General features: G+C 38.6%; 1 protein-coding gene across 1 annotated transcript; it reads left to right on the top strand.

Moving 5' to 3' along the window:
* Positions 1-6695: 6695 nt before the first annotated feature.
* FBXO43 (F-box protein 43) lies at positions 6696-26817 on the top strand. Its single transcript, XM_045517206.2, has 8 exons — positions 6696-8167; positions 12678-12741; positions 14122-14253; positions 14650-14853; positions 14959-15181; positions 21273-21429; positions 21585-21799; positions 26636-26817. Exons 1-8 carry the CDS (start codon positions 6696-6698, stop codon positions 26815-26817), a joined length of 2649 nt encoding a protein of 882 aa, XP_045373162.2.
* Positions 26818-27103: the final 286 nt, after the last annotated feature.

Raw genomic sequence — 27103 nt, 5'->3', positions numbered from 1 at the left:
GCAGGGTGGAGTCTCCGCCCCTTCCGCCCAGGGCGTGGCCGAGGAACCCGGATTGAGCACAAACGGTGAAGGCGGGGTTTTTGTATGTTAACCTCTCTGCGCAAAAGTGTGTAGCTGTTTATAGTTTTCAGGAAAGCAGAGCATTTTTAGCAGTTTCTTATATCCAAGGAGGTTTGTCTTCTGATAAATGAAGCCGGTAGAAAGTAACACTTTTCCAAGAGGACGGAGGGTTAGAGAAACCCAAAGAGCAAGTGCTCTTGGAATTCTAAACTGACCGTTACTAACAGGAACGTAAAGAAATTGTCTCCGCTGCTGATTTTCACGTAGAATAAGACTTAACTGATTATGTATTTCAAATCGTTTGGTACCTGTGCTGGGGCAGTGGAGCAACTGCCCCCTATCCTTCGTGTAATTTCGTTTTACCTTTTTGACCCTTTCTCGCCTAGACTTCTATCATCCCTCTCACCTGTGCCTTTCACTCGCTTAAAGCATAGGCGGGCTTGAGGGCAGCTACATCAGTTATTTCCACTTAAGGGATTTAGGTGGTGGTAAATGTCCACTGACTCTCCTTTCGTCCCATGTATACCTCCCCAGAAGAACAAAACGACCTGCCCAGTGGAGGCGTGTTCTTTAAAAGCTCAAAATATTTGTGAGAGTATCAGTTGGGTTCACAACATTTGTTTGCTTCTTTCACAGCAAATATTTTACTTACATCAAAAGGAGGGAGAAGAAAAGTTATTAAAATTTAGGAAATAACCAGTTGTTAATAACTAACAGTTAATAGGAGAAGCAGATTTCTTTCTCTGCAACATGCACTACTTTGGTTTCTTATTAAGCAGGCTATGCTGCTTTCCGGTCTTCCATCCAGCAACTCGAAAACTTAGAGCTTCACCTTTCATTTCCAGAAGAGGTTCCAACTGGTTGCACCTCCACAGACCAACTTGAGAGCTTTAACTCGATCCTCCCAGTCTTCCTAGATGCCAATTTTTAAATTTCCCGGAAACACAGTGGAGTGTCCCGCTTTTTCCCCCACAGAGAGGCTAAGATAGAACATAAATATTTTGACCATCAGCTCTCCTCTGAAGTCCCTCTCCTCTCAGCCAAAGGGAAGAGGTAATCCAATAGAACAGTCAAAATAAGATTCCCTCCAAGAAGTACTAGATAAAACCATTATTATCATAAGAGAAAGATGGTGGACTTATCCAGAAAGAGGAACTTTAATCATTGCAAGCTGACCTGGATTCTGACTCTCCAGCTTGAGGTGTCAAGATGATGCTGGCACATAACACAGTCTGTGGATATCAGAATGGATCAACACATGTAGAATACCAATGGGTCCTGGGACCCTACGGAGGGGTAGGGTAAAGACATGTTGTAGCAAGAAGATCCAGAATTTCAACAAGAGTTCATGTTGAGGCTAGTTTCCAATCCAACACTCTCTTTCCTATCAGCAGGAACCAGTAGTTTTAGGATCATTATGGAGCATGGTCAGTGGAAGCTCTTATCAATGGTAACAGCTAACTTTTCTTGAGCATTTACACTATGCCAGATATCATTGCATTGCTCTCTACTAATGAGGGTGTTGTCTTGCCCTTGGATACTAGTGCTTTTAACTCCTTATTATATGGTTGTGGAGATGCAAGTTGCTATTTTTTTCCCTGAATATCTGTTTTCCTTTTCATTTAAGTATATCTGCATAGCTTGAATATCACGATGGAAAAGTCTTCCATTATGTTTTACCAGATGGTCCCCAAAAGAAGCATTAGATCTGTGGAAAACATACAGGTTTTAGAATTCTGAGGTCAGTAATGGGATGACACCCAATACGGAAAGGGAAGGGAAAAGGCCAAAGACTGTGATGGGTAAAGAATAGGAAAATACAGCTCAGTAGCTTAAATTTGGGGTATATGAGTAAAGCTAGGGCAAGCTACATGAAACTAGGTGTCTTTTTGCCCTTTTTTGGGAGAGGGGTGTAAAAATTATTCTTTGAATGAATAAAAGGGAGCTATGATATGCTCTTTTACTCTTCAGTCATAGTGAAATATCTAAAGAAAAATTAACTAGAGAAAGAGAAAAGAGCAATGTTTAAATGGTGTTTAAGGTCATGTGGATTTTACTTAACCATAGGCAAAATCTCCTGCCCTGTTTACAGTGTAGTGGGGAGCAGACAATAAACAATATAAGTAAATAATATATTTTAGAACATGGTAAATTGCATGGAGAAAATTCAAAAGCAGAGGATTGCAAGTGCTGGGCAGGGAGTGGCAAAATAGAGACTTTACTGTAAAGAAACTTGCTTGAGGGGCTAGAAAGAACACTACTTACTCTCCCTGAGCATGTGAGGAAGGCTTCAAGGAGCTGCTGTCTTGAAAAATGTGTAATTTACCAATTCCATACCATAAGTCCTCCAGGTACCTCAAACTTAACAACCTCACACTAAATTCATCTTACTTTCTCCTAAACCTGTACTCTTTGTTCCTTACCCCCTGCTCCATACAGCTGATTCTGCCAACTGAATGTGAGTCCAGGTTCTTCTCCCCCCCACCCCCCCCACCCCCACCGCACTATCTTCTGGAGTAATGCAGCAGCTTCCTAAGCCACCCTCACTTATCTTCCTCTTGTCCTCCATTCTGCCACCAGAGTGGTCTTTCTAAAATGCTCTGCATTGCCTAAAGGATAAACTTCAGACTCTTAATATGCATCCAAAACTCTCCATGGCTTGGTTTCTTCTCCTTCTCAAGAATTTTCTTTGCCCTTTCCTCAAACAATTCTTAGTTTCCAGCTATTACAAATTGTTTAGTTTCTCTAGTGTGCCCAACTGTTTCAGTTTTCCTGCTCTTGCACATTTTGAGTTTGGAATCACCTGTTATCTGTCTTTGAAACTGCCACTCGTCCTTCAAAATCCATCTCATGTCACAGCCTTTTTAAAGTTAGCTCTGGCCCCTCTTCTGGCGTAGGGTTAGTTGATCCGTCTTTCTTTTGCGCTACTACCATTCCTCTACCACATTCTATAGCATTCAGGGTAGCTGTGTCTATCTTTGTATTCCCAGTACTGAGCCCAGGAATTGGCACATAGTCAGAGATTAATAATTGTTAGTGAGTTTGATTTGGATATATGGCATTTAGGATATCTAAGGGGCATCCAGATGGAGAAATGGCCTGTTGGAGGAGAGTCGTAGCAGTGGCAGTTACTGGCTTTAAAGCAATGGTTGTCGCTCTGAGAGTTAGGTAAGCACAAAATGGTAAAGTAAGAAAAATGCTGGGCAGGACGCCCTATTTAGGGAATAAGTAGAAGAAAAGAAGCCACAAAAAAGAGATAAGGAAGAAGCTGCCAAGAGCAAAAGGATGGAGCCTGGCCAGAAAATAAAATAAAACATCCCATTTTAGATGCCAAAAAAAAAAAAAAAAAAAAGCATAATCTCATCTAGAGTTGCTATAACCAACTTAGTCATACCTTTCAGACCTTATGCTATGTATATCTGTAAGCTAAAAGGAGTCATTCAGTTTATGTAACCCGCTTCTCATGCTCAATTTCATCTCCGGAAACATTTTCAAGTGAATGTTCTCCTACGTAATTTTTGATGGCATCCCGCTGTAGGATCTATTAGCCCTTCCATACAATGTTCCCCAGAGTTAAAATGGGGCGGGGAAAAGCCTAGCAAACTAGGAAGCCCTCGCTGTGCCTCTGAGGGTGGAAAAGCGAGGACCAGACCTCATCCAGCGGAGGCAGGGGCCGGGGGCCTGCACGTCGCGGGGCGGCCGGTGGGGGCGCCGCGGAGCGGGAGGGAGGGGCGGCGCGGCGCGGGGCGGCGCATAGCGGTTACTCGGGGCGGGCGGTTCAAACCGAAGGAGGGAAACGCGGCGGCCCCACGCGAAGCCGGCGTGGGGGTTGCCATAGCGGGGCATCCCTGGGGGCGAGGCCGCGGCTCCTCCCCGGCGCTCCAGCAGCAGCCGCCTGTGTCCCCGCCCGTCGGCCCCGTCGGTGCGGCCGCGCCGTGGTGTCCAGGTGGGCGGGCGCGGCGGCTAGCGGGCCTCCGGGCGTCCCCCGGCCCCGCGCCCGCTCTGCTTTCCGGGCGCTGGGACTAGAGAGGCGCCCCGACGCCGTTCACTTTCCGCCTCTCTCCGCTCCAGGTGACGCCCGTCCACTCTCGGCCGCTCGGTGGCTTTCCGGGCCCCGGGGCCAGGCCGGGCCTCCCTCCCAGCCTGGCCCGGGGAGGGTCCGCGGCGGGACGGGCGGGCTAGTTGACAACCTGGGGAGACTATTAACCACCCGCCCGCCGACGGCACCTCGGGGGAGGAGATGACAGCGCTGCAGCTTACACTGCATTGTCGGAAACCCGAATTTGGGGAGTTTCCTCAGATCCAGGACTAGCTGGAGAAACCAAAGATATTAAAATTACTGTTGTCTGGAAAGCTGGAGGAAATTCAAAATAAGTTAGGCAGTTTCGAGTGTTAGAAATAATCCCTACAGCATGTAGTTTATGGACCCTGCAAATTTTAGCCGGCATCGTGCTACTGCACGTTTCAATTACTTTTTCAAACTAAAGTTTTCTCTTTAAGTGGTTTTACTTTGGTATGAATTTTAAAGGCAAAGTGAGAAATTTTCTTTTTTGGAATCCTACAGAACATTGACATCTAGAGCTCAAGATTTACTGATGGTAAGATTTTTCCACTTTAACAAATGAAGGAAATTTAGTTCTAATTTGTTCTTATGTTATTACAAGTATTTTATTCTGAGTTAACCAGTGCTTTTTTTTTTTTAAGAGCATCATAGAGATACATGTTCTCAACCTTTTATCTTGGGTTGAAAATGTGAAAGATGAAAATGATGACACCGCAGAAAGCATGTTGGAGGCAACTTCAAATGTGTAGATGAACTGGAAAAAAATAGTTTTTTGTATGTTTAAAGCAAGAGGTCTGTGGTTTTTAGCGGGAAGAGAATGGTATTTGTACCCCGACTTTTGTTTCTAACCATTTGCCTCTGTTTCCCAAATTCTATCATGGTGAGACACCTGGTGGTGAAGTAGAAGAATAGTTACGTTTAACTTTTAAAAAGTCTCGACCTAAGTTCACCAAACGACAGGAGTGAAAACTATTCTTTAATAGAATGATTCTCAGAAAGGGGAAATATTCATGAGTGGAGGTGTAATTTGAAAACAAATTCTGTTTTATTTAATATTTTGAAAACAAAAATTGTATTAAAGTATAATCCAAATTGTAAAAAGCAAAGTTTGATCATCTTGGCTGGTAAGCATGCAAAGAAGAGAGCCATGGTTCTCACAATCCGGGGAGATCTAAATCAGAAGAGAACATGTATGAGATTTACCAAAATGGAATATAAGGTTTAAAGGTTGAAAAACACTTAGATACTTTGCCCAGTAATAATGACCTTCTAATGATCATTAGACATAAAGAAACTATTCGGTTTTGTGGTTAGAGTAGCAAGTTTTAAAAATAAAGTCTCATCCACTTATATATTTAATTGATGTAGCTTAAGCATAAATAACTTTCCCGTTGTACTCAACTGAAATGTATCTTCCCAGGATCCTTTTAATAGAGAAAAATCATGTGTTTGGTCTGGAGAAAACTTTGAAAGAATGAAAATTTTCTTAGTATCCTTTGAATAATCTGGAGAAGTATCAAAAACTATAACTTTTTTTTCTTATTCTTTGAGTTAAGATTTAATTCAAGTTTCTAAAAAGAAGGAATGTAATGATACTGTTGAAAAAGTTAAAGAGTAAAATATTTCCTAGTGTCATTCCATACAAATATAATTAGTGAATCACATTTCTTCTTTAAGTAATTTACTTGAATTTTTATTTGCAAGTTCAAGAATATATTATAAAGGGTGGGTTGTCCACAAATATTTGCCAGTTTACTCTGAATTCAAGCCTGCAACTTGACCTTATGTCTCAAAATATTTAGGAGATGAGATATGAATGAGTGTAACATGCCAGGTTTGAAATGGCCCCATGTTTGTGGGGCAGTGGATGATTTTGGTTGGCTCAAGAAGAGTATGTTAGTGATTTATCAATGAGCTGAAGAGTCTTTGCGAAGATGAAAGTTGGGAACTCAGACCTTGTCAGTGGTCATGAGGACTGGATTTCTGAGACAGGCCTGTGTTACAAGTATGAATAACAGTATCCTGGAGTTGCTTAGCCAAGTTGCAGTTAAGTGCAGTGGCAGCACTCATTTGTCCCATTTCCCAAAGACATATATAGACTTTTTTAAGTAGCTATATTTACATCCCAGAAATTTGAAGGGAAATATCCAGCCGACTAGATATAGGCCAGCACAAATGTGCTAGAATATTAAAACTACATTAATTTACTCCAGTGCTGTTGAAGTCATAAGGTAATAAAATCATCTAAAAATGATGCCATGAGAGGTTTTTCTCTTCAAATGTATTTCCAGGAAATATTTGTGCATGGTGCCTAAACCATGCTTAATCAGTTAATCTCTGAATATTTATATCCTGGAAATTTTGTTTTTTATAATGTTAAAACCTTGTTTTAAGTAAGATACACATGAGTATATTGTAGAGTAGATTTGTTTTTAAGGTGACTTTTTTATTGCCGTTAAAATTTTCCAGTATTATCTGTGCTCATAACAAGTAGCGTATTTTGGTGTAAGTTGCCAGGCTGTTCAAAGTAAGAATAAAATTTGTTTTCACTTTGTAGAAACAGGTTTTGAAGATGTCAGAAAGGCATTCAGGTCAAGCTGGCACTGGAGCAGGAAATGAGGTAGACTCTCCTATTGTCAATGTCAAGGACTCCAGCTCTGGAGACTTGTGTTCCATATGTTCATTTCAAGATAGTGGCTACAGTGAGCTGTTAAAATCTTGCAGCTTTGATAATACAGATAAAGAATTTTTTGGAAAGAAAGAAAAAGGCTCAACATTAATCCATGAACATCCTGAAACTTCAAGCCTGGCCTTAACACCTAATTTAGAGTCTCCGACTCAAAAAGTAAGATTTGTCTTCCCTAGAAAGGAAAAGGATAAAACTCCAGAACTTTGCGAAACTCCTAAAGTCAGTGGAAAAAAATTTTTACTGCGCAGAAGATTGGACATATCTTTCTCTTTTCTAAAGGGGGACTTTGAATCACAAAATAGTTCTCTTGAAAGTAGTATAAGCCAAGTTCCCAATTTAAACAAAAATATTCCAAGCACTGCTTCAGGTTTGTCAAGGCAAAATAATTTCAATTCTTTAGTTAATAGCACTTTGAAAACAGAAGAAGCAACTTCCAGCAGTCAAAAATTGAGGCTTAATTTTTCTCAACAGAAAACTTCCACAGTTGATGATTCCAAAGATAATGGTAGCCTATTTGAAGTTGAATGTATATCTCCAATTCAGGGCAGTGGTTTTAAAGATTCTTTCACACATGACTTCAGTGATAGCAGTCTATGTGTTAACGATGAGAATACACATCCCAAACTTCTGGGCTCCTCTGTTAGTGGAACAACATATGGAACAGATGAAGACATATTTGTGACTCCAATAAGTAATCTTGTAGCAAATATTAAGTTTACCGCAAGTCAAAGGCTTACTCCTTCAACTGAAGTGAGACGCAACATTTCAACACCCGAAGACAGTGGTTTTAACTCTCTTTGCTTGGATAAATCAGGAGATTCCCTCTCTGACCAAGAGGGTTCTTTTCAAGAACTACTTCAAAAACATAATGGAGCTCTCAAAGTTGGGGACACTGTAAGGAAGTCAAGGCATCTTGAAAGGTTGAGAAGACTGTCCACCCTTCGAGAGCAAAGCTCACAATCAGAGACAGAAGAAGAACAGCTGGTCAACCACTCTGGTCCTGAAACAACACCAGCGGTGGCTTCAGACAGCTCAGAGAGTCAGCCAAGCAGTGATAATAAGAGTGAGGATTTGATTTTAAGCTTTCCAAATTTATCAAAGACCCCAGCTTTGCAATTAATGCATGAGCTCTTTATGAAAAGCAAAAGGAAAAGATTCCAGCAAAATGGTGCCCATGAATTGTTAGAAGAAAGGGACGGGGAGAGAATAGCTGTACTACAGCGTGTACTTGCAGGACTGATTGGCAAGAAAATGGGTATAGAAAAACTGGACATCTTAACAGAATTAAAATGCAGAAATTTAAAGCATATTCTTGCTGTGGTTTTGGACTCTTTGACTGTAGAAAGCCTGTGCAGGTAAGAATTTTTTTTTTTCTGAAATACAGTTGCCTTTTATCACTTTCTTTTTTTAAGTTGGAAAGTTTTTCTGCTAATTGAGTAATCACCCTGGGTTTTTTTTTAATTTGTTTTGTTTTATTATCTCTACCTTGGTTACCTTATACTTTATCAAAGGTGATTTAGTGAAATTCTTCAGTGTCACAGAAATGTCACAGAAATTTCAGTATATTGAATGCTGCTTAATAATGAAAGAAACGAAGTCATATATAGGAGAATTGAGGCTGGGAACTAACTAAAGTGACAAAAATTACAGTGAGACTGCATTTATACTGGCAATTTTGGGAAGCACAGGACTATCAGAAGACAAGCCCCTTGGGTATGCCCTGAGCAGGAAGGAGGGAGGTCATGTGGAACAGGATTTCTGCAAGGTGTTGGGGCAGGGCATCCAAGGGAACCTCTTGGAGGTAGCGAACCTCTTCTGTAACAGGTAGATGTCAAGAGTTTGGTTCATAGAGTCTTTGCTCTTTTTGTGGCCCCTACTTCCATTAAAGCCCTTCTTCACCTTTTCCCCATAAATTAATTGTAGGCTACTGTGGAGAATTGGAGAATCTCATAGCTGGAAGTCTTCTGAAATATCTAGTCCTGTCACATATTTTGCAGATGCAGAAACTGAGCTCCAGAGAAGTTAAGTGGCCTGCCAGTAGTCACTCAAGGAGATAGGAATAGATCCAGATCTACAACTGAGCCATCTGATTTCTAAGTCCCACAGACTCTTATTAAGGTTAAGGCTTCTCAGAATAGGCTTGATCAGGAATATATTTGGTGTAACCCAAGTAGGATAATAAGCAGATCAATGACATATATGCTTGTGCCTTTAAATAAAGGTTCAAATGAATAAACAGGATTATACTGTATAGCACAGGGAAATATAAACAAGATCTTATGGTAGCTCACAGAAAAAAATGTGACAATGAATATATATATGTTCATGTATAATTGAAAAATTGTGCTCTACACTGGAATTTGACACAACATTGTAAAATTATTATAAATCAATAAAAAATGTTCAAAAAAAGAGAAAATGTTCAAATGAAATACATTATTTTAAAAAAAAAATAAAGGAGATGGCTGAGATATTGGAGTTTTATTTTTATATACTGGAGTATTTGGATACAGACCAGTTAAAATAAAAACTTGGGTGACACTTTTGGGTGCTCACTTGGGGGAGCAGATGATATTCAGTCATATTTCAATAATTGCCCTTCCTGTCCATACCTCCAAATTTATTGCATTTGTACTGTGGCATGCATGTGTGATGTTGGCAGTGCTTATTCTCGGTAATGTGAGAGACTAGTCAGCTGAAATAGCTGAGGGGCGAATACGCAATTATGTAGTTCATTTCTTCCCCATTAACGGGTGACTTTCTATTTTCCATCTATCTGCTACAAGGCACATGTATCTGCTTAGGGAGTGTTCACAACTCAAGTATAACCTGGGGCTCTCCATACCAAGTGACTTGTTTTCAACCTTCTCCTGACGTTACTCACTTTGAGTGACTTGTTAAGTTAAAGTAATAAAAAAGACCTGATTAACAGTTGAAGGATTAGCTTTTCTTTAATAATTAATGTAGTCAAAGTTATTAATAAGTAAGTATATTACTGGATATAAATTGTGTTTTTTCTTTAGTTGTTTCATTCTCATAAACTTTGTTTTATAAAAAAGGAACTTCGTAGTGCTGCCCATAATATTTATTACAATTGACCTTGAACAACCAAGGATTAGCGGTGCTGAGCCTCCACCATGCAGTCTAAAATCCTTGTATAATTTATAGTCAACCCTGCATAGCTGAGGTTTTTCCATATTCAAGGTTCAACATCCACAGTTTCCCATCCATGGATTCAACCAATGAGGGACCATGCAGTATTTACTAGTGAGAAAAACCCACACGTGAGTGGACCCACAGAGTTCAGACCCATGTTTTTCAAGGATCAACTGTATTTGGTACTTAGTACTTGCAGCAAAGGATTGATTGTTCTTGTGTTTATTTAATCAAAACGACAAATTTGTTAAATACAATAAGAGGAGAAATTTACAAAAATCTCTTGCACTATAGATGATAATCATTTGCTGCATGTCATGTTCCACATTTTTTAATCTTGGTATCACGTTTAAGTTAAATCCTCTTAATCAGTTTCCCAGTGGACTTATATCAAGTTTATATGAAACTTTGTTTTTTCCTTAACCGTTTATAAGATAGTAATATGGTGCTGGTATGTTTCAATATTTTTATTTTAAGAAGTATTCTTTCACAACTAGGCAGATCAAGTAATATTTTTATTGTAAGTTTTTAGGTTTAAATTAACTATCCAAAATCTTTAAAATGAGCTTTTCTTATTAATTGCTATGTATAAAAAATGTTAATTCTGTGGAATATATACAATATTAGGACTGATCTTTTTGTTACAGTGTTTGGAAAGTGAGTAGAAATTGGCGTGAAATTATTGTTCAAGATAAAAAAGCAAATCGGAGGAGGAAATTTCATATCACACAACTGAAAACGGATTCTGAGGTAATGTATGTAATACTATTATAAACTGGATTTGTATAAATACCTAATAGCCCCAAATTGCTGGACAACCTAATTTGGTTTTCCTGCTATCTTTTAACCTCACCATTTACCAACATTCATTTGTAAACTCTTGATTTTCCCCAAACTCCATTTCTAGCCAGTCTGTAAGTGGAGTAGACTGAGTGATGCCAAGAACGTCTTGCTGGATTTTGTTGTTGTTTAAGTGTATCTGCTGTTAGCAGAATTTGAACACCACTCGATTAGGATATGCTGGATCCTATTTGTCATTAGGCATCTTTGTAGCATTTTCTATCCAGTCTTTTGAGTGGATCTTATAGGCCAGTCACTCAGATTACAAAGGAGAACATTTTTGACATGCTCTCTGCTCTCTTGGAGCTCATATCCTGTGGGGGATACAGGTATAAACAGGTGGTTACAACACAGGTGTGGTAGGGGAAGCCCAGACGTAGTTCTATTGGAACATTTAAAAGGAGTGTTTGATACTTGGGGATCAAGAGAAGAGAAAAGTGCATCTCAGCTGAGACCTGAATAATGAGTTAGCATTAGCCAGGTGAGGACGCTGTTTCAGCAGAGGGAGGAGCATATATGAAGGCCTGGAGGTGCGTGAGCGTGGCAGATTAGTCCTCGTAACGCATCATAAACCTGTATTCCCTGAAGACTTGAGGTCCAGCTTTGAAATTACAAGAAGTCCTACAGCTGATTTAATTCTTTCTGGGGACACTATGCATAACAGCACCTGATGACTCTGGCACCCGTATTTACTGTATATTCAACTTTTAGGCCTTTCTTAGACATCAGTAACAAAGAAACTCTGAGAGTTAACTTCCTTATCCTTGTCCTAGTAAAAAGTGTTTAATAACATAAGTAAATTTATACTTTGACTAAATACAATAATTGAGATGAAGCACGGCATAGACAAACATGAATACCCAGGTACAGATTGGGGCGTTTCTCATTCCAAGAAAATATTAGGGACTGCTATGAACTAAAACGTTGCCTTTCCATTTTATTTGAAGAAAAGTTTTCCCTTTTCACCTGTGGTAATCCTTCATGACTTATTCCCGGCTCTTGGCTACTTACTGCTGCAGTGCTTGGTTCTGGGAGCTTATAATAGTGAAGGCATTAATTGCTTTCTTAATTATTAACTCTTAATAAAATTCTTAAGTTTTAGAATGCTGCCCTACATGCTAAGGACAGACCAAAAAAAAAAAAAAACCAAATTTTTAAGCAAGTACCTATTAATATTAAACTTTTAGTTCCACATCCTCCTTACATCCTGTGTGAAAGAAGCATGTGGTTGTGTTGGCAACCTCTGGGTAATTCCAGATACAGTATTCTACCCTCATGTGCTAGCTACCACTATTTTTTAAACTTGGTTTCTTAAAGGACTATACCTTTTCCTTACTTGTGCTTTTTTCCTATATTTATTTGTTTTTTAATTTTTAAAAATAAAAACAAGTACCTGGTTTAAAATGTTAAATTGGACTTTGAGGCTGAGAACACACATTCTCCTGCCCTGTCCCTTCACACTCTTGATTCTTGCCTCATCAAAGCAATCACTTTGAACTCTTTAGTTGTTCCTTCTGAGGTTTACCTCCATGTTTCCAAACAGCATGGCTTCACTGCTGTTTCTTGTTTTGTTTCTATAGAGGGACTAGCTTAGTTCTCTAACCTCTCACCGCACCTTACCTGCCTCTCCCTCTGAAATCCTTCCTCCTGTCTTATGAAGGTAACTCCACCGTCATTTGGGAGCAAGTCTGAATTGGGTGCTAACATTATTAAGACTGTGTAGAGATTATTATGACTTTTTGACAGCTGTAACATGTAGTAAACTATGATTGTATCTATTGTACCCTCTTTCTTATATAACTTTTTTCCTCAGTTAATAATTGCCCAGTTTCTTTTTTTCTTTCTTTTTTTTTTTATTTTTTTGCTTAGTGTTTTCTCTGTACAGATCCCTGATTCATCTCCTATTATCCACCAGAACTGGAATCTCCTCTGTGTAAGTCTGAATAAATCAGGTATTCTAACGGTTCCTTCTTTTTCTCAGAGACAATCTTCCTGGTGCCCTTTGCCCTCTTATTCCGAAATGGACTGGTTGCTTTCTACCTGAACTATCCAAGTGTGTATCATTGACCGAAACAGAAAAAGTGTAAAACAAAATTGTTTGGTGGTTTTCCTCAGGCTTGTATAGCATCACTGAAAGTTCCTTATGTGTGAAATTAAAATGCACAGACCAACTACGTGTAATAGGATCTCAATTTTATGTTTGCTTTGCAAAATGAGAATGACCATAAAAATTGGAAGATCACACCTTTTTGATTAAATTTCTTAATTTACTGTAGTCCTCACTGTTTTCTTATAAACATGGAAATGAACAACAATAAGGCGGCTCCACTCTTACCCTTAAATATTTTCTGGAAACGTGATGATGACTATATTTTGAAACATGTTGTTGCTCACGAACACGTGCCTTTGATGACTGTTGAGCCTTCTGCTGTTCAGAGATAGCAGCACATGTTTTAAGGTCCAGGAGGACAGGAGTTAGACTGTTTGATTCACTCGGCAGCTATTGGGTGTCTTATGAATATTTGTTAAATGGAGGAGTGTTTCTTCTGTGGCTGAAATTTGCTTCAGCAATATATCTCTATTGATTTTTTGGTGCACGCCTCATCACTGTGTTTGCCAACTGCATCGATATCCAATGGGTGTGTTCTTTTAGCGTGCTCTTAAGTCATGTGCTTCTGGCCTAGGCTGCAAATCATTTCTAAAATGTAATATAAAGAGACATATTGAGTCCTTAGGTAAGTTTAACCGAATCCATTCTAATTTCTGAAAACCAATATTCATCCATTACACTTATGCATATGTTGTTAAACTGTTCATTGCACAATTTTTCGTGACCAGCTAGCCTCATTTCCTATACTTATCTGACTATAATTTCTCATGTTTTAGCTCTCCTGCTGTTAGGGGCCAGTTGTGGCAAAGGGAGACTATCAAGGGAGAGGAAGCAATTAGAGCTGGACCCTTGAGGAAATTCACATGTAGTACATTTTATTTTGATAATTGGTTAAGAATGCCAATTTATTAAAAAAAAAAACTTACTATTTTTTTTTCTCATTCCCAACTTTAACAAAGTAGAAGGCTATAAGGATTACTCATTGAGAGTATTTCTTGGCTAAATATTTGAGTCATGTGGAAATCCAGTTCAAATAAGAGATGTTTTTCTCCTCTTAAAATATCAAAGCTTTTTAAAACTTAAGGGTAAAAATTAATCAGGTATTTACAAGTATTGTAAGTATTTGGTATTTGTGAAAACCAGCCAAACAGATTGGGTTTCATGGTCTAATCACACCCATTATTCTTCTGATGTGTCGCTAAGGTAAGAAACCTTCGAATTATGTCCCATAGCAAACTTCGGAAAGATTCATCTCTACTTAGACTTTGGCTTGAAAGGGAGCTTGGTAAACTCCAGTCCGTGGGCCAAATCCTGTCTGTCACCTGTGTTTTTAAAGTAAGTTTTATTGAAACACAACCCTGTTCCTTCAATTATGTACCTCTACCTCTACAGCTACATTTTGCTAAAGGAAAAGAGAAAAACAAAACAGTTGAGTAGCTTGCAACTATCTGGCCCTTTTCAGGAAAAGTTTGCAGACCCATGCCTTAAACAGAAAAAAATAACACATCCTGCAAACTCAAAGCTAGCATTTATTGTTTTATCTGTTTCTTTTTATATTTCTTTGACTTCTAAATGCTAGATGAGAGAAAATTTTTTTTCTAGAAAGGGATGGTTTAGGGAGAAATTCCTAGTGGTGTCAAACCACTTTCAAACATTCGAATACACGTGCATTGTAAAGCTGTCCGGGATCTTTTGCTGTTACAGTGTTGACCCTCTTGTCTTTTACCGCAGGGGGCTGTATTAAATGTTGAGGATGCTGCCACTCGGCTCCATGTTTTAAATCGATCAGCTTTAAGATCTGTGCAAGCACAGGCTAGGACACCAGGTTTTCAGAGAGAACAAATTTCAACATTTTCTCCTTGGGGAGAAGTTTTGACACCTGTAGCAAGTTCTGCTGTTACTCCCTTAAGTAGTAAACAGGAAGAATATGTTAAGGTAAGTATGTACTATAAGTTATTAGAAATAAGTGTTTACAGAGTTTGAAATAAAGCAACGCTGTGTGTGAAACCGGGAGATTTAGTGTGTGTGCTTTCACCGCAGGTTGCCAAAACACTTTTTATTGATGAAGCATTAAAACCTTGCCCAAGGTGCCAGTCCCCTGCTAAGTACCAGCCCTATAAGAAAAGGGGACTGTGTAGCCGCACCGCCTGTGGTTTTGACTTTTGTGTGTTATGTTTGTGTGCTTATCATGGGTCTGAAGAATGTAGTAGAGGAGCAGCAAGGCCAAGAAATAGAAAAGATGCTCTTCCAGGAAGTGCCCAGAGTAAGCGGAATCTAAAACGCCTCTAAAGAGACTTTAAATATAAAAGAAGCATCCTCCCCTAAGCAACTTTTGTTTATCTGACTTAAAATTATGAATATTTTGAAAGCATGCAAGTCTTCCCATTAATGACAGATGATGATTTATTTCCTATTTTGTATATATTCTAATCCATGTCATTGTTTTCTTTGAAGTGGTGAGTTTTGAAAATTTTTATTTTACTATGTCATTTTTACTCATTTTAATAACAGTGTTTTTAAATAAAGAATTTTCAATGTTATCGTATATATGTATATAACTGTTTTGTATAACATTAAAAGATTGTGCATTTCATCACCCTATGTTGAAATGTTCTTCACTTTCAAAAAATAATTTTCCAAATAATTTTTAAAATTTTGAACTTGAGACAGATGGCTTTTGCAGATTTTGAAATCTTTGACTATTTGACTGAAATGAAATATAAATAAAATGTTTTCTGAAGTTCTGTTGAATTTACTCTGTAACCTCAATCTTTCTCTTAATTTAATGAGTATCATATTTGGACAGACTTCTGGTTAAATAAAACTTACTTAAAATTGACAACTAAGGAGATGTAGAGAGTAAATTATTAGATATATGTGGTTATTCACAATGGGAGTCTTAGTCTAACCTGCCACGAGTCACATATAAATTTCTTTTACACATGAAGTTGTCAGTTGTGCAATGTAGAAACCTGGAATCCTATTTCTAGCCCATTACGAGGCACTTTGTTACTGTTTTATGTGTTGCAACCACACCGCCCTCTCAGTGGGATCACATTTGTCATCTTTTGGTTACCCAGTCCATTGGAATGTAATTTTTTATTTTACTCCCGTGGAGAAAAAGTAGATTTTTAACCACATTTAGTTTTAGAAACTGGTCATCTATATATGTTCCTCTCTACTGCAGGTACTGTTAAACAATGGAAGTTCAATTTTTAAAAAATATTTCTGGTGTTAAAGTGGAATGAATATTATAACAAAGTAGATATGACTGAAATAGTGTAAGGACTTAGTACCACATATTTAAATGAGTTTATAATGAAACTTTCTGAAGAAAAAAGATCACCGTGGGAATTCAAGTTAATGAATGAAGCTGATTCCACACTTCTTGGTTGGTTTTACATTTGGGATGAAGTCAAGAGGTAGATAGGTTAACTGAAAGAAAATCATATGGTATGCATGAACAACTTTAATAAGAAAACTCTCCAGCTATCCAGAAAATAATCATCAATATCCTAATTATAAATCATCACGTGTTAGAGTAACTGGCCGGCGCAGCTGCCCCAGCTGGAGGGTCCAGGAGTATCCTGTGCTTCCTCTGTCACGCGGATTAGTGCACTTTACTTAAATTGTTTCCTTAATTTTTTTTTCCCCAAGAGACTGTAAGCTCTTTGAAGGCCTGGACTGTGTCGTATTTGATTTAAATACCATTGCATCTCTAGCCTAGTGCCAGGCAAGTAGCAGGTGCTCAATAAATACTTATTGAATGAGTGGATTTTTTTTTTAGCACTACCAGTGTTACTTTCTATTTAAGTAAACCATTATAATTCTACCTTAATAATGTGTTAATTTTTTTAATGTTTGATTTCAGTGACTAAGAGTTGATTACACAAAAAAGTGGAATCTAAATGATTTCTTAAGTTTCTTTTAAACATGTAATCAGTGGATTTGTTTGGTCTACTCATTGTTTTAGTTGACTTTTCTTACAATTAGTTAGGGTGCAGTGGAAGGAACACTGGACCAGGAATCAGAAAGCTGGGTTTGGTATCCTGAACCACCTGCTAGCTGTGCCCTTATTTATGTCACTTACTGATTCTGAGTATATTTCTTTAACTGTAAATAAGGGAAGTTAAAAGAAATGATGTAGTGTGAAATTACTCTGTGTTACACCAACCGGTGTTACACATTTGGCTATATGAATACAATAAAACGAAATAACATTTGTTGGGGTAGAATGTCTGACCTTGGTATCATTAGCACTATGCTGAATGAAGCTGTAGAGTCATCTCTAACCTGCTTGTGAAAAATGGTTGAAAAAAAAGTTCAATATACCATTAATTGAGCATTTACTATATACAGGCACTGTTCCAAGTTCTTTACATGAGTTAACTCATTTATTCTTCAAAGTGACTCTAATGCAGTTATTATCATTCCTTTTTTTATATCAGGAAACCAAGAATAAGGGTAATTATCTAAGATTGCACAAACAGCAAGTGAGGGGAGCTAGAATTCTAGCAGAGGGAGTCTGTCACTTGTATGTGACAAAACTCTTTGCAGAACCATTGTTGATAAATTCATTATGCATATAATTATTGTGTCTTAAATGGATTGTTTTGCCAGTTAGGAAAAATTATTGGTATACCAGAGAAAAATAATTCTAATTTAGAACAATTTTGCCTGAATAGAGTAGTTCGTTAGCTCATGAGTGGCTTAAACAACTATATCTTCGATGAACTAATGAATTGCATGAATACACTATTATCTGGGATCTCAGTTCCAGAGGCCACTGCTCCCAAGGCCTTTGTAATCAAAAGACACAAGGCATGAAGACAAGAGCATTACCACGTTCTAGTAATGACTACATTCTTAACAGGTTTTGATTACCGGATGAGGGAAAGCAATGAGCTTTTCTCACCAAACATTTATTGCTGGGACTATTCTGTTCCCAAGATTTCAAAACAAGGGGGATGATTAAATTTGGCACTTTGTTTTTGTATTTTGTTTTGTTCCTTAATGAAGGCATAAGGAAAAGAATGAGTGTTAATTCCGGGGGAAACCAATAAATGCTTTACTTTCTACTGATTTAGGGTAAGAATCTGTCTTTTCCCCCTATAATGTGTCCCCTTGTGGCCGTGCTATCTAATGGCAGGAATTTTCTTTTTTGACTTCCACTTGATTCCAGGAGGGACAGATATTTCCCATTTCTGATCCCACTCATTTGGAAAAAAAATGGTAATAAACTTGTGATAAGTAGTATATAAAGTGAAACAACACTTTAAGTGCTATCTGATTGTTTTATGGTAGCATTTCTATGGGCAAAAATATGGATGTTTAAATTTATTCCAGCTATTTAAAGACTTAATAAGGTCTTACGGATTTCTTAGCAGTAATTTAAGGGTAGAAGTACTATTGAGAAAATATTTTTGATACTTACATAGCACTGTGTAAATCTAAGGTTTAGAAAAAATTTTTCAATTACCTTTGCTTAATTTATGACACAAAGGAAAACCGTCATAAATTTATGACACAAAAATTTACTGAATATTTTCAACATTTGACCTCTTATGTTCCTAGTTTGCATTAAGTTATTAATATGGATTTATTTTAAATAGTGTCTCTTTAAAATAGTGTAATATATGTAGGAAGTGCTTTAAATATCTTAAAAGATGGAAATACCCATTGTTTCTGTGTAGAAGAGGGTAAATATTTCAAAGCTCACACTAAACATTCCACAAGAGGGCGCCAAAGACTCATTTATGGTTATTTTGGCTGCCCTTCAAAAAAGTAAATTTAGTTTTTATATATTTGACATTGATGTGCTATGACATTGCCAGATAGGGGCCATGTTCTTTAATTTTTTAAGTGTATATAGGATGAATGTTGTTAATAGTTAATATACTAAGAGTTGGTAATTAAAATATTTTATCTGGCTTACAAAAGTGTACTATTTTACGGGATGGCTTAATGAGAGCACCTTTTTGGTGGCCGGGTCTGTACCTTGGCCATCTGTGTTCACTTGCCCAACAGCTCTGCCGTCCTGGCTCCCTCATCATGGACTGTGGAGCCAGAGGAGTAGAAGGAGCAGTAGAAACATGGAGGTGAGCGCTGGTTGTGAATGGTGGTGGCGAGCTACCAGCTATTTCCCTCTGGAATTCTCATTTCTGCAGCAAAGTGGTGCTTGGTTCAGGTCCTAATCACATCCTGCCTAGATTCTGCTCCATGCCTCTTAACAGGTCTCTTTGCTTCTGCTTTCTTCCCATCTGACTCTGTCCTAAGTGTCCATTGCCAGGTTATTTGTACTAAAATGTGGCTCCAATTATGTTGGTTCCTATTAAAAATGTAGCAGAATTTGGAATCTCCTAATGGTCCTAACTTTCTAGTAATCTCTCCCACCGTTCCACTCTGCACACTTTGTTCCAGCCAAACTAGACTCCTTACTGTTTTCTAAACTTCCCCTGTGCTTTCTCCCACTTCCTCTCTCTCGCCACACGAAATCCCGTCAAATCCAGCTAATCCTTAATTTCTTTCCCTGAATCATTTTCTGATCTCTCCAAGGTGGAATTCCTACCTTCTTTGAATCTAGTGTTTATTTATACCTTTCTTGGGGTATTTCTGGCATGTCTTATTCATATTAAATTCTTTACTTGTCTTCCACCATTAGCAAGTTCCTTAAAAGCAAATTGCTTTATTCACCTCTCTCTTTTAGCAGAGTGTCTTGTGCATGATAAAGGATGCAGCAAGTATTAATTGAATTGCTGAATTAATGATGATTATTACATGCTATTATAATGAATCATGATGGTGATATATAATAGGATAATATCATGAATGAGAATTAAGATATGTATGCATGTATGCATATATACATACATATACATATGTTAAATGTTTAAGGGCAGTGGATTTCGGTCTTTAGAGGAAAATATGCATCAATTTATGGTTAAGTGGTCGTAACTACATGCAGAAAGTAAACCATACATTCAAATTTTTATGTGCTAGGGTGGCAAAGAGATTTCATTTTTGTGTGTGTTAGTGTTAAAAAGAGGGAAGTATGTGTTCAAAACATAGTATATTAAAGGAAGAAAATATTTCTTTTTTTCCAGCTTCATTGAGAAAGAATTGACATGTAACATTCTGTAAGTTTAAGGTATACTACATTTATTTAACATATATTGCAAAATGATTACCACCATGGTATTATATTAGCTAACACCTCCATCCCATCACATAATTACTATTTCTTTTTAGTGTATGTGTGGTGAGAACAATTTAGATTTACTCTCTTAGCAACTTTCAAGTATATAATACAGTATTGTTAGCTATAATCACCATGCTCTACATAAGATCCCCAGAACTTGCTAATCTTATAACTAGATGTAATTTTATTTCTTGAATGCTTTCATGCATTTTGGTAAATATTAATAATTTTGGTAAAAATAAAAATAATTTGAAGCTTATTTAGGTGTCACCTAAAAAAAAGCTGGATAATCTTATATATTTAAAATAAATACTTTAATAATAAAGCCATGGGCTAAGAACAAAAAAATTACCATCTAGGTGATCTTACTGAGGTACAAATCTGAGTATATCTCTCATTTGCTTTAAATATTAATTAATTGACTTGCTGAATTAATAATAATTGGTTGCCATATGAGATAAATTTTATCCAAATCTCAGTTTTCTTTACTTATTCAGCTGAGATCATAGGGAACTTCAAATACAGTTGTTTGTTTTTGAGAGAGCTAAAATTGAGCCACTGCCTGCTTCATGCTCCCTTTGCTCCAGCTCTCTGGCCACTTAGAGTTTGCCTGTTCTGCTTCCTCCCTCGGATCTGATAGGCATTCTCTCCCTTCCCCTCTGCCTCACTCCTATTTGCTTTTTAGAACTCTGCTCAGTGGACAGCAGGGCTGATCACCTTCCCCCCTCCTAGGCTGGCTGTGTCACTCCCCGGAGACCGTTTGCATCTGTGTTATCTCAGCCTTTATCAGAACTTTTATGCTTTCCTCCTTAGGCAGGGAGGTCCTCTGACCGGTTGGTGTCTGTGTCCTCAGCACTTAATCTAGTGCCTCAGCACTGAACGGAAGTTCAGTGTGGACCAAAAGGCTTTCCTGCTGTCACTCCTACGCCCAGCCTGGGTTAGGTCTACGTGGGGTGCAGTGGGGAGCAGAGAGAGGGAGCTCTGTGTCATTGTTAAAAATGAGGGATTGCCAAGGCTGCTGTCAGGAGAGGCCTCCTTTTTTCTTACTGTGTGCTGCCAGAGCCGTGTACCTGGGTTGTAGTTGTTGAACCTCCACATACCCTGCTGCCTCTCTCCTTTCCTGCTGATACAGACGGTAACCTGCACTCGTTTTCAGGTTGCTTTGTAAGCACTTTTGAATTGTTTCATGAAGAGTGTAAATACCCCAAGGACAGAGGCTGTTTTTTCCTGCCGCTGTCTGGTGCTCCAGTGTCCGCTAGTGTGACCAGAGACACAGTAAATGTGGACTACATGGGCTGTGGAACCCTGAGACAGTGACCCCAATTTAAAATATTTACAGCTCTTTATTGTTGGGGCTAATTTTTAATTTGGTTAGGAAATGAACCATGTATCTTACAGACATGATCTCATTATATTAAGAGCAATGCTGTGAAAGTGGTACCGTTAGTATTTGCTATTTTTTCCCCAGAAAAGCCTCAGAGGAGTTTAAAACTGTGTTCATCCCCACTAGTGAATGTAGGGCTGCGGTTAACATGGTGGCTGTTTGCCCCCAGACGTTGAGGCTGGGCTTTCTGCCTGCCCGTGCCAACCAGCGCAGTGCCCTCTCCCGTGGCCGTGGCCGCGGCCTCTGCTGCTCCTGCTCCCTGGTGATTAAAGAATCACGTGCTGTTGGTCTGGCTTCAGGTGAGGCGATAGGAAATTCAAGCTATTGGATTTTTTATTTTTCCTGATCCCTGGTACCCGATTAGGGGATTAAAAATTAAGAGATTTTTAAAAAAATCTACCAGTCTAATATTCTTTATACCTTTTCAGAAAATCTTTTTTAGAGCAGTTTTAGGTTCACAGCAAAATTAAGAGGAAGTTGCAGAGGTTTCTTAAGCTCCCTATCCCCACACCTGCACAGCCACCCCGTTATCAGCATCCCCCGCAGGGCGGTGCACCTGTTGTAACCGAGGAGCCTCCGTGTACACATCATAATCACCCAAAGCCCATAGTTTACCTTTGGGTTCACTCTTGGTGTTATACACGCTGCGGGTTTGGACAAACGCATGACTTGTAGCCCCCACTGTAGTATCGTGCAGAGCAGTGTCGCTGAGCTGAGAACCCTCTGTGCTCTACCTGTTCATCTCTCTCCCCACTGACTTCTGGCAACCACTGATCTTTTTACTGTCTCCATGTTTTGCCTTTTCCAGAATGTTGTATAGTTGGAATCATACAGCATATAGCCTTTTTCAGTTTTGCATTTTACTTAGTAATATGCATTTAAGGTTCCTCCATGTCTTTTTGTGGCTTGATAGCTCATTTCTTTTTAGTGCTGAATAATATTCCATTGTCTAGATATACCACAGTTTATTCGTTTATGTACTGAAGGGCATCTTAGTTGCTTCCAAGTTTTGCTGATTATAAATAAAGCTGCTGTAAACATCCTTGTGAAGGTTTTTGTGTGGACATAAGCTTTCAGTGCCTTTGGGTAAATACCAACAAGCACAATTACTGGATTGTATGATAAGAGTATGTTTAGTTTATAAAAAACCATTAAACTGACTTCCAAAGTGGCTGTACCATTTTTGCCATCCCACCAGCAGTGTACGTGGTGAGTTCCTGTTGCTCTACATCCTCACCAGCATTTGGTGTTGTCAGGGTTTGGATTTTGGCCATTTGAAAAGGTGTGTAGTGGTATCTCATAGTTGTTTTACTTTGTAACTTCCAATAATATAATCTTTATTTCTTTATTCAGTAAATATAATCCACTTATTTAACACATATTTGTTATTTACAGTATCATGGCAGGCTTTGTTCTAGGTCCTGGGGCTACAGGAGAGACCAAAACACGTCAAAAAAATCCCTTCGAATTCAAATTCATTTTTTAAAAAAAGTGGGATGGGGAGGAAGAAAAAAGGGAGAAAAGAAAAAATAATGCATTCTCTATTTGTAAAAATTACAACATCCTAGAGCAATATTAGACTTAAAACTTTAAGCAGGGAAGGGTTAAAAACTTGAATTATCTCATCAGTTTGTGAAAGAAACAAAGTAATATAATGGAATATATTGACAATTAGAATAAATCTAAAACAGCAGGTCCAGCTGGTAGTTATCTTGGATAAATTAAGAAACTGCCTAATGACAGTATTAAACTCATTATGCTCCTTCTTCAAAAAATTATGAACTGTTAAGTTAGGAAATAGAAAAAAATGGCTATTTTCTAGTTAAATGTGATACGGATGTGAGCAGTTGTTATCCAATATAGATAAGATAGTAATTTCACAGAAAGGAAAGAATCTGTGATTATCAAAAAGAGGATGGAAGGAAACAACATACATTTTATAACCTGTGTATCTGATCTCCTTGCCACAACAGCAGTTGCTTTAGGGACTGGAGTAGGAGATGGCATCATATATCATTAGATGCTGAGTTGCCCCCTGGGTCCTCGGAGAGACATTCTATTGCATTGTCTTGTCATTTTGATTCATTTATTCATGAACAAAAATGATTCGTGTAAAAGTTAAGGATATAGTTTGGCTGTGTGGAAATAAGTGAAAATAACCCAAATGAGAACCAGCAAAGTCTACTTATTCAGAGTTTGCTACAGCAAAGGCATCGGCCACCATCACTTGCACGTGGCAGTGGCTCAAAGGCACGCAAGAGAGAGGAAGAGCTGTACAGTGAAGAGGGGAAGACGTCAGGTGTGCTCTGATTGGAGGTTGTGGGCGTGGGGAAGCTGGAAGCAGGCCAACCAGAATCTAGCAGGCATCCTGTTGTTAGTTAGGGAAGCATATTTGGCTTTCTCTGGTTGATCCTGAGTTGGAAGCGGGGACAAAAATTAGAGAGACTGGCAGTTACTGACCAAAGCCAGACCATTCCAGGCCTGTTGCTGCAGAAGTGTGGCTTGGCTTCCCAGGCTGGTTGCTGCAGAGGTTATTAAATTCTGTTGTCATAAATGGTCTAGCCATTGTCCATTTGTACATTCAGACTCTCAGCCTGTTAAATATCCCATTACTATCAAAAGTTAAAATCACAATGATAATAGGAGTTTCATTGTCTGATGCTATTCCTGTTTCCTGTTCACATTTAGAAAGGTTTAGAACTAGGCTTAAGTTTGACCCTACCACACTAAATGCCAGGAAGGACCGCTTCTTTTAAATCATTAAATAGGTAGGATGCCTAAAAATAAGCTCTTGGTTGTCAAGGAGCTATATACACATACACATACCCAAACACACCAGTCCCTCCAGCAGTACGTGGGAGAATCATTGGATAAATCCCTTCTCACCCTGAGCAGGCTACACAGAGTAGCCCTAATGCAAACTAATCCTTGCAACTCAGATCAGCCCTCGTGACATTTGGTTTGAGGCTTGTATTTGGAAACCTGATCATTTTTCTTTGTCTGCAGCAGGTTAATGTGGCATCACTTCTGTCCTGTTCCACAGTTATGTTGGCTTCTCACCGTATCACAGTTTTAACTGTTTTGCAGGGAGACTGTCTGATATGCTCTACCCAGATTGAATTTTAGGTGTACCACAAAGTCTGTGTTTAAGTAAATCTGTCTCAAACATAGCCTTCAAATTTGCTAACAGTAGGTCCAGAATCAGAGGAGAATAAACAAAAACTTAAGTCCATTTATGCAGCTATAGTTCTCACTATAAACTTGTGGTTTTGAACTGCCTTGATTTTCAGCAGTGGTAAAGACTAGTCGTAGAAGAAGGCTTTTTTGGAAAAATGAGCTAGTTTAGGGGCAGAAACATAATGTGTTGAAAGTAAGTAAAATCTAGTCATCAGGGAAACGCAAATCAAACCCACAGAGAGCGACCACTTCACACCCAGTAGGATGGCTGCAATCAAAAAGACAGATGGTAACAAGTATTAGTGAAGATGTACGAAAATCAGAACCCTCATCCACTGCTGGTGGGAATATAAGATGGTACAGTCAATTTGGAACATAGTCTTGCAGGGTGAGGAGGGTGTAGCTTAGTGGTGGAGCGCATACCTAGTGTGCACAAGGTCCTTGGTTCAATCCCCAGTACCTCCATTAAAAATAAATAAATGAATTATCTCTCCCCTGAAAAAAATTCTAAAAAAAGAGACAAAATAGTCTTGCAGTTCCTTAAAAAGTAAACATAGAGTTACCAAGCAAACATAGAATTACCACATTACCCAGCAATTCCACTCCTAGGTATATATCCCGGAGGAATGAAAACATATGTCCACACAAAAACTTGTACACAAATGTTAACAGCAGCATTATTCATAATAGCTTAAAAAGTGGAAACAATCCAAATGTCTATTATACTGGGGAGTGGACAAATTGTGGTATATCTATACACTGGACTTATTCAGCAATTAAAAAGAAATAAAGACCTAATTCATGCCACAACATGGATGGCTAGATTTTACAAATAATATGCTAAGTGAAAGAAACCAGTCACAAGAGACCAACATATGGTGTGGATCCCATTTATATGAAGTATCCAGAATAGGCAAATCTATGAAGACAGAAGGTAGATTAGTGGGTGCAGGTGGGAGTGGGATAAGAGAGGTGACAGCTGAAGGGTATGAGTTCTCTTTGAGGTGATGAAAATGTTCTGAAATTGATTATGGTAATGGTTGCAACTCTGAATATACTGAAAACCACTGAATCACACAGTTTAAACAGGTGAATTTTATGACATGTGAATTACATATCAATACAGCTGTTACCAAAAAAATCATCAAAACATTAAAATAGCTTATAACCTACGCATTTGGGTGCAAGTTACTGTTTTTATGATTCTTAGGCTGTTTTAAAAATCTCTGATGAGGTTATTTTTAGGGAGAGGCTAAGTTGTTAGCACAGTTGTTAAAGAGCAAAGGCTTTGGATCAGACAGACTGGATCAGCTGGTAGCTGCAACACTTGCAAATTGTTTGTCTTTGGGCAACTCATCTCACCTTTCCAAGTCTCAGTTTCTTAAATTGTTGAGAACAATACTGGTCTCTTAGGGTTATTGTTAGAGGTCCACAGTGAGAGTGCAATAACTGTTAGCCACACAATGTTAAAACAAATTATTGACTCATCATCAATGTGCTATCTAAAACAGGAATTAACAAGTCTTGTCTGTCAGCAGGGAACAGTGCAGAATGATTGCAATGGAGAAATGTTTCAACAAATACGTAACGTACTGAGCGGTACGCGCTCAGTAGTGGGTGCTGGAGGGGGTGTGCTTAAAATAACATGGATCTCCTTCACCCCCAGGAGTTTACTGTCTGGTTAGTGGCACTGAGAGTAGAGGGTACACCATCCTGTACAGATAATTTTAATATTAATACAGTTTTAAGATAGGAGTTTGTACCAAGTATACAGCAGCAAGGAATTCATCAGAAGGTATTCTGCAGGTGACACCCAAGCTGAGTATTGGAGAATGAGATAATTTAGCCTGGTTAAAGAAAGGCCGGAAGGACTTCCCTGGTGACAGAAACACTGCAAGCAAATGCCTGAAAAGCCCGTTGATATGTCGACTCTCAAATTTATATCTCCCAAATTCCAGGCTCCCATGTCAACTGCAAACTCGAAATCTTTGCTTGGATGGCTAAGAGGCGGCTTAACCTCTGTCTGACCTGTGGTCCACTCACAGCTTTCCCCATCTCCAAGGACTGCAACTCCATCCTTCAGGTTGCTCATGGCAGAAACCTCCGAGTTATTCTCAACTACTTTCATTCCTACATCTAATTTGTCAGGGAATCATCCTGGTTCTAACTTTAAAATACATGCAGAATCCGAGTCCATCTCAAGCCTGTTACTGCTACCACCGTGCTCTGAGCCAGATCTGTTACTACCTGGGACCATCTCTATTCTCTCTGTACAGCGCCCAGAGTGATCCTTTTAAATACATGTGAAATCTCTCTTTACAACTCCTTTTTTTGGAAGGGGGAAAGTAACTTATGGTATGTATGTATGTATGTATGAATGGAGGAGGTACTGGAGACTGAACCCAGGACCTGGTGCAGGCTAAGCA

Source organism: Camelus bactrianus, chromosome 25 (genome assembly GCF_048773025.1).
Source record: "Camelus bactrianus isolate YW-2024 breed Bactrian camel chromosome 25, ASM4877302v1, whole genome shotgun sequence".
NCBI classification, from domain to species: domain Eukaryota; kingdom Metazoa; phylum Chordata; class Mammalia; order Artiodactyla; family Camelidae; genus Camelus; species Camelus bactrianus.
Note: the sequence above shows the minus strand (reverse complement) of the source record. Positions and strands in the feature narration are given on the sequence as shown.

Bases quoted from the DNA above. Each gene is read 5' to 3' on its own strand.
- FBXO43 (XM_045517206.2), top strand. From the start codon at position 6,696: ATGTCAGAAAGGCATTCAGGTCAAGCTGGCACTGGAGCAGGAAATGAG. The intron at 14,254-14,649 runs GTAAGTTTTATT...CTTTTACCGCAG, and splicing joins CTGTCACCTGTGTTTTTAAA to GGGGCTGTATTAAATGTTGA. The intron at 21,800-26,635 runs GTGAGGCGATAG...CCCAAATTCCAG, and splicing joins TGCTGTTGGTCTGGCTTCAG to GCTCCCATGTCAACTGCAAA.